Below are 15,320 nucleotides of genomic sequence, written 5' to 3'. Positions count from 1 at the left end.
AAAAGGATGTTTCCTTCATAATATCTTCATAGGAATGACTCAACAATAAACTAGAACGGGCAAATGCACAATCACTCAATCGATCACAAATCAGATACGATCTTTAAAACTACATCGCTATGGCAACAAGTAATGGGAAATGAAAATGTCAGTATGTCTGAGCTCTGCGGCTGTCTTTTATTGATATTATGCTATGTTCCATCAATCAAACCTGAAGCAGTCAAATACAGATAATCAATGGAGCTGGAAAAAAATAGCAGCATTTGGCTAAATTTAGCCAAAAAAATGCCAATAATTTGGTTGTCAAGAAATGATATCCTTAAAATAGATTAACAGGGATAAAAATATCCACAGGGTACACAGTAGTCTACAAATCAATGGTGATCAATTTGCAATATACAAATCCTATAACTCACAAAATCTATGTTGACAGGCACAACCACAGGTGTGCATTCACACAAATTTAGTTACTGTATTAAAGGCCTGGGTTTCAATCCCAGGTTTTCACATTAGTCGTATCTTATCATTGGAGTTAAGGCTTACATCAGATCGTTCATTTGTTTTTTGGACAAATTTTTTCTAAATTTCTAAACTCTTTTTCGTAACTAAATTTTAATTCTAGACCTTAGCCCCAGCTATGTATTGTATCTCTCAAATTCTAAAATCTTTGATTTTGAAAATAACTAAAACATATATAAATTTAGACATATTTTTAAATTGATAAGAAAAAAATATTAAAAATTTATTTTTTAAGGAACAGCTAGAAACCCTCTTGTTTTGTTATACAAAGCTTGAGTTTTTAGAAGAAAAAAATTTGGGTTAGGAAAAAAATGGCTAAATCGTTCAAGATTTACCATCAAAATTAGTTTGCTACTTGTTTAGTCACAAACAAGACATCTTTTATGAGATACAGTAAAATGGGAATGTGGTACCAGGGGGACCATAATCCTATCAAGAATAGCGCATCGATATGTTCTAAAGTCTGTCCATTCAAGGCTATATATATGTCTAGCGCCCTCTATCAACCATTTGTCATATTTTAATATGACACAGTTATATTTATAACTATCTTTATACCTTCCATTGTAGCTTCCAAGTCTGAAAGCACATAGTGTAAAGATTTCACATAGCAACCTACTAGGTCCCCAATCAGTTATATACAGTTGGGTTCCCTAGGGCACAACTGTGGTTCAAATCTTGTCCAAGGACTTGAGTCATTCAGAAACAGACAAAAACAGCAAGTCGAAAACCAGCAATTCACAGTTTCCAAGACAATCACTCCAACCACTGATTTGATAATCATGACTCCAGATCTTATAAAAGGGGCTTTCTTAAATTCTTACCTCTAAGCCCAGAAAATGAAATGCTATAACTTGAGTCGGGTTAAACACACTGGCAAACAGACACAGAGAAGAACAAAAATAATCAATTAAAACTTTTCTTCACGTTAATGGAAGCCTTCACATGAATGTGCCAATTCACCACCATCTATACACAAGATTACCATATATGTTGAGCAAATGACTAGGATGGGTGTATTAACGCCCCAAAACAAAGTAAACGCAGATAGAAAGATAGACTTGACAGACAGACTGACTGACTGACAGAGGCAAAGAGACAGAGCAACAGACAGAGACAGACATACAGACAGGCAGCCAGATACAGACCCGGGAGGGTGCAACTCCCCCAGATGACCATATGGGGAAGGTTTGCTGAAAAAGGGTTATTTTTTTTATCATCGTAAGGAATGAGAAAGAGGATATATTTCTGGGCCCGAAGATTTTGGAAAACTCTGCCCAACTAGACAAGTCAATTTGCTTCAATTTCAGCTCAGAATATTTCAACAATTTTGAAAATAATTCGAAAGTAAGATGTCATTTCTCAAAAAAAATTCTTTTGATCAGTTTTTAGTTATTTCATCATGCGAACTGTCATCTCCATGTATTGTAGACCAGTATAGTATATATTTTGTGCGATACAGTTGATACCAGAAAGGGTCTCCTTTTCTGGGGTGTGTGGATAATAAGTTTGGGTTTGGTGGTCTCAGCTCAGCCTCCTCATGTTATTTCACAGAGTTGCCCCACATGACACAGACACAGACACAGACACAGCCACAGCCACAGACAGAGACAGACACACTTTCAGAGTTGCCCCACATGACACAGACAGACACAGACACAGATTTCAGAGTTGCCCCACATGACACAGACACAGACACAGACACAGACACAGACACAGACATAGACACAGACACAGACAGATAGACAAACACAGACAGGCACATGACTACATAATTTTACAATGCATATTCAAACTATGAAGGCTCCTTAGATGCACAAGACATCAAATGAACACAAACTTACCTCTCCTAGGAACTCGTTTACACCAAATCTATCGAAATCCCATATTGTAACTTCCAATGTTGTTCCGTTAAAATTCTCCCTCTTCAAATCATAAATGAAAGTCTGATTCCACTTAGGATTGTTACTCTTAGCAACAGTCTTCGTTCTTCTCTTCGTCTTCTCGCTGTGGAGGAAAAAACACGAAAGTTACGCTACAAATCTACTATCATCCATACAGTGTTAACATCAGTACTTAGAAATGCCTTGCATACCTTTATAGGTGCATTAGGCAGCCATTCATTTGGCTTTCTCTTGGATAACGAGAACTCCTGATGAGAAAGGTCTCTTACAATCTAATGGCTTTCTACAGAATCCCTTAATGACATACATGCACTCCCCCCGCCCATAATAGAATAGTTCGTTCCACCTGATGCAAACAATCAGGAAATCTACATGTTAATAGAATATTTTGATATGCAAATTTCCATGGACTCTACCATTATTTTTCAAGGTGATTACAGCCTCTCTTGGAATTTATCTCATTTTGACTGAATGATGAGGATGTGATAGAAAATGGCAGATAGTATCTTTTAATCAGCAATTAATCATATCAGGTATATATTGTAATGTTTCACATGCCATGAAGGCAGTGACCTAATTCTGTTATACCATCATATTATACTAAAATATACTGATAATAATTTGGCATTTGTGGCCAATCATGTGAAAGTTTTGAGTCCAACTGACACTCAGATTCACAATTTATTAGTAAATATCCTGAAGGTAGTATAATTCTGAAGGTCAGTGAACTCTACTCAATCCACATGCATACACTGTATTAGTATCAGGCCATGAACGGAAAATCTATTTCGGTGTTCTCTCTGAACAAGTTAAGGGGTAAAATATTCCATGTTGATTTTTGTATCATTTCTTCATAAATCCCCATTATATTTGAGACAACTAACAGACTGCATGGTGAACATAAAATATGGCTACTCAAAGAGTCAGAAAATTATTCAGGATAGCCAGAAATGTTTGCTGACATCGTATCAATATTGCAAGGGGTGACATACTTCAAAGGGCTGATGTCACATTGAAGTATTTGGGAACACTGTATTTGAAAAATCAAGTTCGTGAAATATTTGAATCTGATTCTGATAAGAGGTCAGCAAAAATTTTGAGATTATTCTCAACAATTTTTGACTATGCATGAAACAAAATTTATCTATACATTTAATAATAACACTTTTTGATGGGAAATTACCAATCAATTTGTCTTTATTACATTTGATGAATTTTGTGAATGACATAAATTCAACAAACACAAAGTCAATGGCAGAGCTCCTAAACAGCACTCCTAGAGGCCAAACTATAAAATCTTTTGTCTTTCAGATAACTGGAATGACATATTTCTTAAGTCCTTTTATTGGTTGCTGGGAGCTGTGAATTTTGAGACTATGCTCTTCTTTTCCTATTTCATTCTCAAGCTGTAGGACGATTTTTTTATGGGGGGGGGGGGGGTTGGTAATGATGGACTCATCTATTGGGGAGAAATACAACTTGATATAAGGGGGGGGGGGGTTATGATGGACTTACCTTCTATCAGGGAGGATATACAACTTGACATATGGGTTTCTTTTCTCTGCCATCTCTTTATGTGGAAGATGTTCAGCACTCAGAATTGTTACAACTAGTCGCTGTGATGTATTATCATACCACATTTTGATCTGAAAGGTAACAATAGATATAGTTAAATAGACTGGATCAGTAAACAGTGCCCTCTTGTGATGACCTTTGGGTAGATATCTAAATGTAAGTATCAGTGAAACACTGGGAATTTCTGATTTTTTCAAAGGGGACTATACTACTCAACTAGCATTGTCTTCACTTTCTATATAAAATCTGTTTCTGAACAGCACTCCAAGTGGTCAAACTAGGAAATCTTTTGTCTTTCTGATAACCAGACTATGCCGTCTTTCGGAGAACATTGGAACAACATTGTATGTACAATAACAGACAAAAATTTATATAATTATTATTTCCAATAAGAATGATCTGTTACTGTTTTAAACTACTTTATACAGAAATATTTATGCAGCTGTCTTTAACTGAGTTTACTTCACTTGTTGCAGTATACGGGAAACTGTATGGCTTAATTTCTGAACACAAATAAGTATGAAAAACACAATGAAAACTCTTTCTGACTAAAAACTAACCTGTATCTGTCCCATCTTATGAAGGCTTGTAGGTCTAACTCCTGGAGGGGTGGGGCTACCTGGGGATGTTATTGTAACTGAAGGCCGCCGTGGTTTAGAAGGTTCTTCATCTTCTTTCATTTTACCTGAGTCATAGCCACTGGATGCTGAAAATGAGACTTTGACATGTTACCAAGGCGACAAAATGATGCACTGGACATATTACCAAGGCGACAAAGTACATGTAACAGTGTACCATGGTAACAAACTACACAGAACCATGGTGACAAAGTGATACACTGGACATGTGACCAAGGTCACAAACTACATCGTACAGTACCATGGTGACAAAGCGACGAAGCACTGGACAGATTACCAAGACAAGAAACTGCTCCACTGAACATGTTGCAATGACTACAAGTTGAATCACTAGACATATTACCATGACAACAAGCTTAATCACTAGACATTTCACCAGAACTACAAATCCATGCCCTGAACACATCGCCATGACTACACACTGAAGCACTGGACAGCTTGGTTACCAAGGCTGTGAAACTGAAGCAATGTTCCTTTTATTGCTAATTGTAGGAAACATTGATAGCCTTTTCAGGATATTAAACTCTCCTACTTTCAGGGTTAAAGTTCAAAGGTTAAAGTTTCTCCAGGATTGTTATCCCTCACTCATGTTGTGTGTGAGAAAAAATACTGGGTATACAGAATTTCTACCACTAGAGGGCAGTATTGATCATTATCATTTTCACATATCTGACCTCAAAGTTATCTTAGGTAATTCTCATGTACACAATGAAACTGACAATTTTAAAATGTACATAGCCATCAAAATACAAACACCAAAAACAGATGCACATAAACATATACTGTAATGCTAGATATTTCCATCACTAGAAAATTTCACAATTTAATGATCTTCAACTATGTTCCAAAGATTAATTTCGGTGAGCTAGTAAGCCTGGTATTTTGTGTTTTATGTACAAGAAAACACTTTATTTACTACTTATAATCATGGCTTTTCTCCACACAAAAAACAAGCGAATATTAATCTTTAGTGAAAATGTGTGCGTTAACACTAAATTACAGTATATAGTTATATATACCAAACAATAACAAACACATGTATATACCCACACAACACTGGTACATCAAATACAACATTACTGGCAGCTATCGATTCAGAGATAGCTACTAGAGTTCAAACAAAACTTGTACTATCACAACAACATACATTATTTAGTACGTTTCTCTGTTCTGCATGGAATTCATGAGCAAAATGAGAAATAAAGCATTTTTATTTTATTTTTCCTTTTGTCGTCATTTCACAACTAAGATGTTGTGGTCATATAGTTATACCATGTGTAACAGAGAAACATAATGTGCATAATGAGGCCAAATAAAAATGTTGTGAGGTTCCGATAAGACACTATGTTCTTGTCAACCCATGACATCATATGACTCATCAACAGATCACACTAGGAGACGTTACATTTATTTTGGTCGAAAATTCTATAAATAGTACCTTGTTGATATTTCTCACAGTAACGAAATTTGACTCATAATTTGTCAGGTCACTTGTAGACTACATGTGTACTGTACACATAAGTATGCACATGCACACACCACTTCCACCTGTACACCGTCACATATAGACACAGTCAAGCATACACAAAAAACATGCACACACACATACGTAGACACACTGACATGATGGTTATACAAACATCATGGCACACATGTTAATACACGAACACGTGCTTGTACACACAACCCTACCCTGTAACCCCCCCTCCCCACACACACACACACACAATCCATATCTATCCACTTTCATTCCTATCAAACTGCCCACCTAGTGCCATAGTTTTAAATGGCAGATAGAAAGAATATCGGAACCACAGACTTACATTATTTTTTGACCTCATCAGTATAATTAAGTGAAAAGTGCATAATACAAAAAGACACAGATTGAAGTTAGAACACAGAGGGAATATTAGTAACTGCAGGGATACTAACAAGACTTACTGAGACTTGCTCTCTTGGCTATAATATCTCTCGGGTCTTTTTCTGGTCCAATGTCACTGTAGATTAAATGCAGCAAGATATACGGCAGTGTGTTAGTAAGCAGTGCTAGCTTAGACTATGGTCAGTACAGTTATAAGAGAAAGAAATAATTATTGATATTAAACTGTAAAGTGCTTTGTGTGTGGAAAAGCATTATTATCGTAATTATCATTAACCAGCAAAGGAAAAATGAAAACAGACGCTGAACCTTAAAGGTAGCAACCCAAAGCAAAATGGTAGCATATTTGGTGGTGAACTAACTGTCATTAATGTAACCAGGACACCAGCTGTGACATCATTTATATACAAATTAATGACTTCAGTTTCCTGACATCGTGACATCAGGTATAACAATCATTTAACGTCACAAGTCATATCTGAAACAAGCAGTGAAATTGATTGTCTTTTATTTCTGCAAACTTTATCATTTGACATGAATGACTCAGCACATGTCAAATGCTTTAGAAGGATAAAACTTACATCATATTGTATCAGCTGTCAGCTGTTACTTGTATTTATCAATGTTATCTCGTCATTTGGTATCAAGCCTATGATCTACTTACATCCCATAATATTTGACCTCCCTGAAAGGTCAATGTCCTTTTTGATGCATACAATACAATCTGCATCAAGCCATTTATTTTATTTCCACATTTTTTTCCCACTAAATTTCCAAGATTTTTTTTTAGATGATAAGAGCATTTTGTGGTATACTTCATCAACTACCTGTGATTGATTGTTATCTCATGATGGACTAAGTTACTTGAATTGATAGACAATACGGTAATATCATTATTTTACTGCTGGTCACAAGACATATTCAAATAGATTCAAATATAAATTGTAAATTGAATTATTTCAGGACTTTTAAAGATTCTAACAGATTGCACTTTTAGTTTAAGTTGAGTTAAAAATGTACTTTGAATTATCTCCCCCAAATCCTTTTAACCCTAACCATCTTCATATAATAGTGTTACTACAATTGGTTTTCTGATATAATTCCCAATATTGATTCTCATTATATGTCCATTTTGCTGTATCCCTTATTATCTTTACAGCAGTTTCCTTCATTTTTCCGCATTTTTTTCTTCAAAATACTTGTGATTTACTTTCTCTGTGTAAACAACAGTGAAAGTTCAGATTGGCTGATCTAAACACCAATGAAGCCACTTGTCAAATTTTCACACACAAAACAAAGAAAGTCTAAAATCTTACCCCATTTGTCTTGCTACTGTTAATTCCACTAATGGTTCTGATTTGGAATCTAGTACAATATCATAGACCTCATCAAAAGTGGCCCCCTGTAGGTTTCTTCCATTCCAATTTAGCACCTCATCTCCTGTAGGGCAAAGATACACACAAAAATATCAATCAATCAATCAATCAATCAATCAATCAATCAATTAATCAATCAATCAAGTCACTTATAAATCGCCATTATCCAATACTTAGTAAAGTGCAGAAGTACTCTGCAGTTATATGTTGAAAGCTCTGCTGAAAGTGAAATGATATATTTACAAGTTCTTCCTAAAAGAACAAGCTGTGGGCATTGACGTATTTCCTGAGGCAAACTGTTCCAGACCTGCACTGCTGCACATGAAAAGGTGTGCCCTCCAAATGAAATGGTGACTACCAGTACTTGGGCTCATGCAAACTAAGTACTGAGTACAGAACACAATACATTTGGCATTACAATACATGCAAGCCAACATATTCGAACAAAAAATATGGAATTTACACCCTGGTCATTCTATATCAAAACAGACATGTCTACATGGTTGGTTTGATGGTGCTCAAAATATGTGTTGAAACATTCAAAAATTGTCATTTTTCCCTAATTTTCATAAATTATGCATGTGTAACTATGTATTATTCTCCAATATCATTCTTCATTAAGCTGGAAAAATGCTTTTTGAATGAAGGGCTTCATCTCTTCTCATCTTTGGACTAATATTTTTTTTTTTTGGCTGAATGAAAGAAAATAATACTATGAATAGCTGTAGAGTTTAGCTTTAACTCATCGCATTTGTCACATTAACTGACACATGTGACTTTAATAGATACACCATCCCATACACAAAAATAAGTCTAAGTTACATACAATTTTCATCTACCTAAAAAGTAAACTTATCAACTTGAAAAAGTTGCCAGTTCACCTGTAAAACAAGTATTCCTCCAACTCCAAAAAGTGGCCGAGTCATGGTGCCAAAGCGGCAATGCTCCAAACCCCTTTCGGGTCATCCTACACCTTGGGTATAACTCCACAGTTAGCAACATCGTCCACTACACCCTAAACTTTACAGTATTCCCAATAAATCCAGAGTCTTACAACAAATGTATCCAAAAAGTTACAATCACTGGGATCTTATCCTCAGAAATTTCCAACAATCGAAAGCCTTGTGAGAATACATTTGTCCGGAAAAACGTTGAGTTACCCTGTTGTTATCCAAAGACTGGCTGACTAGCTATTAAACTTGATGTAAAACGTAAAAAAAATTGAGAATGTTCTCTAAATTACCTTGGTAATTGATATTTTATGATGGTTTGTGTCACAGATGTTAAATGTTTACCTGTTTCCATTCCGCTTCAGTCATTGTTTATGCAAATATAACTATCCATACAGTAAATACGAACTGTTGATGTATCAGTAATTTTGACAAGTCATTCAAAATTTGCATCAAATTGTGAAAGGCCCATGATTCAACCCTCGGTTCTCATATTTATGTTATCTTATCAGTGGAGTAATGACAATTAGATTCTTTTGTTCTGAACCTAATTCTTCTAAAGTTTTGCAAGACAACTACTTTTCTTACTGAAATCTTAATCTCACCTTAATTTTAATCCAGACAACTACTTTTCTTACTGAAATCCTAATCTCATTTAAATCATAATCCAGACAACTGCATTTCAATCGTAATCCAGACAACTGATTTTTGTTACTAAAGTTCTAATCTCACCTTAATCTTAATCTACCATGGGCCTTTTATTAAAAGAAAACTTTCCAAGTACACCTGTTACAATTTCTTCGCACACTGAAAATGAGCAATTCTAATGATGATACCATTTTTTATCTGATACACACACTGGTGCCTAAAAATGATGGGTCTATCGGGTAGTTTTTGAAATGATTCCCCTTTCCATAGCCGGGCATCTCACTACTGGGTTGAAATTTTGGTTTATTATAATGATGTCAAATCAAAGAAGTTATTGTCATGGAGAAAAGTCCTCAGTCTGTCAACACATCTTCTTGTATGTCAGATCAAATTTAAGAGGGCCAGTCAAGTCACAGAAAAGCCTGAATGAATGTCACAAATGTAAGTGATCTGGAGCCGAAAAGTTCATCACTAGGGGCATAAAGATGACACATTTATTTAGTCATCACCAGATCTCATCTATCACATCATCTATTGTTTTATCTACACCAGCTGATACCAGCACAAGGATGAAGTGTTAAGAGGTTAAAGAGAAATGTAATTACTCACTATTGTTATAAAACATATTTCAAACAAAAGATTTATAAAAAAAAAAAATTTAAACAAAAGATTTTACATTTTTTTAAAAACATCTCACACAGAATGGGGAAAAAAAACAAGACTTCATAAAATAGAAATGTGGAGACAGTACCAGGCAGAAAAACATAATTCAAAGAATTGAGGATTTTGATGATGAATTTTATATTGTAAATTTAAAAACAGAAACCCTTCCCCATAAAAAAGATTATTCTAATGATATAAATATTAACATCCTCACCTTCCCACATACCCATAGACACACCCCCTCACATACACGACCCCCCCCGCACATACACAACCCCCTCCAGACACACACACACACACACACACACACACACACACACACACACACACACACACACACACACACACACACACACACATACACTGACTATCTGAACTGCGGTATTTCTACAATCGACCCCTGCCCTAATCATCATATTGACCAGTTACCTAAGAATTCTTATCAGAATTCCATGACAACCCTTCATACCACGTTCGTTATCTGTAAGGTGTCCAGTTTATGTCTGGTTTCAATTTTTACTGTCTGGAAATTGCCCATTTTAAATAAAAACCATATTCATGTCCAGAATTTGACCAGTAGTTACAAACTTAGTTAATATGTGAGGAGGAAATATGTGTAGTAATCTGACAATATTGGCCTTCATCAGCAAAACATACACGATGCTACAGTACAGGTGGTAGTGCATTTCCTGATATTTGCATTAGTAATCTATATAAATTATGTCGTTATAGCGACTCCTGAGTTGACACTACAGTGACATATGGTACATGATTACATTGACTTCACATCATGTTAATACAAGCTGTTAGCTCTAAGTGTACACTCTCATTGTTAGGGAAGTAAACGCCACATGCTACACACCAATTCTTCGGTATGCATGGGTTGTGTTTACCATGGTCCTAAAAATAGTATCATGATCATCCCACCAGCTGGGTGTTTGGGAGAATGTGTGTACATACATGTACTTTGTGACCAGCTGGATGTAATTTCTCATTTTTAGTATTATATTAAATGCTGATCACGACTGACACTTTTGTTATAGACTTAGAAATATTGCACTTTTGTGAAACACTTAAAATGTTACATAAAACTATCATAACAGTACACCACTGAAAATGCTGACAAGACTTCAATGAACATTTGGTATTTGCTTCCAAGAAATTTTTGACTCTGAGTAAAAATTTTCATTTGGTACTAATGCACCCAGAGTCCATGAATATTCAGTCTTGTATAAACTATCATATAATTATTGTCTAACATACAATTTATGAAATCATTTATAAATCATTGTAACCAGATGTATTTTTTTATATTGTCTTTATGACCTATTACAAATTAATCTAACAACAAGCTTTATATCACTCTTTTAGATTTAATAAAGAACTCATCGGATTGTAAACAACAATACCAGTAAATCGCAGTCTCTTTTTCTTCACTTTTGCAAAAGCTTATACAAAGAAGGCCACTGTGGTAGCAATTCCCATACTCTTATACCCTAGACTACTAACCTGGCATTTCTGGTTTCGTATACATGATGGTCACAAAACAGAAATGTGAATTTTCGGCAATTCCATTGTGTGACTGTCATGTATACGGAACCAGAAACATCACCCTTTCATGCAGTGTAGATGTCCCACATTACAGTACAATGTAAAGTACATGTTGTACTATATGGTCTACTCCCTAACTCCATGTGTGCATACCCACTGAGGCATCGTAAATGTCATACAGTATCAGAGCAATGTATTACATGGCTAACTAACTATACATGTACAGTGCAAGTGCAGTACAGTACAATGTATTATTTAGCTAACTCACTAACTCACTAACTCCATATGCATGTACCCACCTGCATAGAGATGACCCCACAGTACAGTACATGGCTAACTCACCATAATGTCATGTAATTATGTACATTGTATGCCTACTCACAGGCGGCACAAAGATGTCCCACAGTGTAACTCCCAAACTCCATGTATGGTACTCACAAACTTGATGTATGCATAAATGTACTAACCTGCACGGAGATGTCCCACAGTATCTGCTATACTGCCTTTTTTGACTTTGGTAATGAATGCTCCTAGTTTCCCAATGTCAGTCATCTTTCCACCGACTACCTTTAGTCCCAATATTGCACTGGAGTCCCTGGGTGGTGTACCATCACGACTTACTTTCTTCAGAATCATGTGACCTATGAGGCGATTGTTGTCTAGGTCTGGTTGCCAGGTTACTGGATGCTGAGAAACAATTGAAATCCATGGTAACAAAAGATGCAGAGACACTTTAACTGGACTTTGCCAGTACATTAGGAATGGTTCAATAGAAAGTACTCCACATACACTAACTTTATTATAACAATACATGTTGAAAATATGGTAGGTTCCATAGACTCGACGATACCAAGTAAATGTCCATAGTATCCAAGAATCTCCCAGTTGTTTTGCAAGTGATGTCTTTAGTGAAATGAAAATAACTAATAACATTTTATGGTAATTTTATGGTAATTGATGTAAGCTCATCTATGTATGTAGGCTCGCTTATCAGTAGTGAGATTTTAACCTTTGACACACACCTGTCACATTGTCATGTTAATAGCGAAGATGCAATTTTCAAAAATTTAAATTCCATAAACGTTTTTTTTTTTTTTTACTATGGCTATTCTATCTTACCATGTGTGTAATATTCATTTATGGTTGACTTTCATTTGCAATGACTACTATGGAAATCATGCTATCGGCAAACTATGATAAACACATACTACAACAGTTACTATAGTAGTTACAAATTGATAAAAGCCAAGACCCTGGTATTCAGTCCAGGGACTATGATATAAGCTATCAATGGACACTGATGTAATTACACTCACAGAAGGGTGACATCTCTGACAGCAAGTTTTCCAAAGTGATAACACATTGTACTTCATTTAGTGTTAATATGCTATTTTGATTATAGGATGATTATGTCCACATAACAATTTACTGCTATCACCCACTTGTGTCAGACACTACATGCAACAACATTTCAAGTTTGTGTCTATCTTAATTTGCCGATAGCTTGCTTTCCATAGTAGTATATGTAAATGTAAAAAAAAATTGCATTATGAACCCTGACTTTTTTTCCTCATTTCAACAGAGATTGAGGTTTGAGTTTTCTTGACCAAAGTAACAGCAAAGGTTGAAGACTTTTACATCCAAGGCCAAGACACATATTACTTTCATATGTCCTGGAAGCAATACCATGTAACCTTGCAGTACAATAAGTATGGAAGATACTGTAGACTTTACTTGGTTACCTTGCCTCACCACTGATGGCGCACTTCGTGGTTGAGTGAAAGTCTGGGGACGAGTCCATTTGTGTATGGGGGAAACATGGCTGCTATTGAGATCTGTAAACAGCTGAAGATTGGATGAAAGTTGCTACTGTGTAACTTTACTACCGACTGAGGTTATGTTGTCAGTCTGCTTCTCTGTGCAGCCATCTTGTTTCAATCACCGACGTTGTAATTACACAGACTCTCTGCTGGGGTGGCTGAGTCAGAGAGTCTTGGTAACCAAGACTACATGTATCTGAGACTCTAAATCTTCAATCTGTACCTCCATCATTCTTATAATCAAACCTCGAAAAATTGACCGATATATTTCATGCATAAAAAACAAAAGAATCAGAACACTGACAGACAATAACAATTAAGATAAAAAAATGAACGTCTACCAAATATCAACATAAGGAGTTAGAGAGTTATGTCATGTGACCATTGGTCTGGTGAGAATCCCGTTTTGGACATGACCTGCTTATCAAGTAGATAGAAATTTAGGATAAAGAAGTTGATAGAGAAACATAAAATTGATTTGAAAAGAAAGAAGGGTTGCATGGAACATGGAAACCTGAACAAAATTTGCAGAGGGTACTTTGTATTGAGTATTTCATTTAACCCTTGTATTAGATTGACTACGTTTGGCAAGAACTGCTGATGGAGGAACAAAAGTTTGAATTTAACGATGAAAAGACAGCATTCCAAGAGAGACTTTCAAACAAACTCATTTTGTGTCACAGTGTTGTATATATGCCTGTTATACAGAAAATAACTATAATCTTGTGGAGAAAAATGCTTAGCTCTAGATTAACTTCTTTTTGAATGGTGTTTTTGATGGACACTCTTCTTTTTATCTTTTGAGATAAATACTGAAGAAATTGTGCTGAGAGAGGGATGGGATCATTTTGGTTACTTTATATGATCTGAACATTAAGTAGAGACTGACCATCTTTCCAGAAAAAATAACAGAGTGGAATTGAAAGATTGAAAAGTTTGGCATTGACAGAGAGAGCGAATTTTGGTATTTTAGTACACCTACATGCATCATCTTTTTTAAAGAAATGCTGTGAGTGAAATAAACAAGATGGTGTTGAGAGAAAGACTGTGTTTTTGTATTTTATCTCCAGCTTTGGCATGCTTTTGCTTTTAAACAAAGTAATAAATGGGAGCTATGTCATTCGACGAAAAAAATTAAATAAGTAGATACAAATTATCTTTAAAGTTACATGCTGAGAGTTGAAATGAAAGACTGTCTGAAGAAAGAATGGCGACGAGAGAAGGACCAGTTGAGAGATGGGACGATGCATCTATTGGCTACAGAGGGTGATCTAGAGCAAAGACAGTGAGAAAAATGGTGGAGCTAACCTTGTTTAAGATATGCTCTTCATTTAATGTGGTGTTACTGCTAGTGTCCACCCCAGAATCTTTTATTTGAGGCTCAGACCACTCTAAGTCCTCGTCCATTGAGCGACCCTCACCACGCCCAAAGCGGACTATTTTCTTTTTGGCAGCCGTCATTTCACTTTCTGAAAGAAGGCCGTAATGTATTGCTGCTTTTCTCTTGTCATCATAACTCCCTAGCTCGCCTATGTGATAAAAAAACAAAAGAAAAACCAAAACGAAAATGAAAAACATTGATAGTAATTTGTAAATTAGCTCACCGAGGAGTATAGCTTTGGTTGTGAAGGCATTTCATCTGAATGCCATTTATCATCCCATGATTCTACTTCCCCTACAGTACAAAAAATAAAGAGAAAACACAGTGGTGAATTATTAAACAAATATCACTATACATGTGTACGTACGTACATACCCAATACATACATACATACGTGCATATATATACGTGCATAT

At 35.6% G+C, this 15,320-nt stretch overlaps 1 protein-coding gene across 1 annotated transcript in view; it reads right to left on the bottom strand.

Moving 5' to 3' along the window:
- Positions 1-15,320, bottom strand: part of LOC144445091 (regulating synaptic membrane exocytosis protein 2-like) — a 170,730-nt gene that overhangs the window by 70,274 nt on the left and 85,136 nt on the right. The window contains exons 5-11 of the mRNA XM_078134642.1: positions 14,832-15,052; positions 12,171-12,390; positions 7,832-7,955; positions 6,569-6,633; positions 4,559-4,704; positions 3,939-4,069; positions 2,364-2,526 (exon numbers count right to left, since the gene is read on the bottom strand). Of these exons, the coding sequence (XP_077990768.1) occupies positions 2,364-2,526; positions 3,939-4,069; positions 4,559-4,704; positions 6,569-6,633; positions 7,832-7,955; positions 12,171-12,390; positions 14,832-15,052 (1,070 nt within the window). The remainder of the gene's footprint in view (positions 1-2,363; positions 2,527-3,938; positions 4,070-4,558; positions 4,705-6,568; positions 6,634-7,831; positions 7,956-12,170; positions 12,391-14,831; positions 15,053-15,320) is intronic.

The sequence above is a fragment of the Glandiceps talaboti genome, chromosome 13 (genome assembly GCF_964340395.1).
Source record: "Glandiceps talaboti chromosome 13, keGlaTala1.1, whole genome shotgun sequence".
In the NCBI taxonomy this organism is placed as follows: domain Eukaryota; kingdom Metazoa; phylum Hemichordata; class Enteropneusta; family Spengelidae; genus Glandiceps; species Glandiceps talaboti.
The sequence above is the reverse complement of the archived record's forward strand: the minus strand, read 5'-3'. Positions and strand labels throughout refer to the sequence as shown.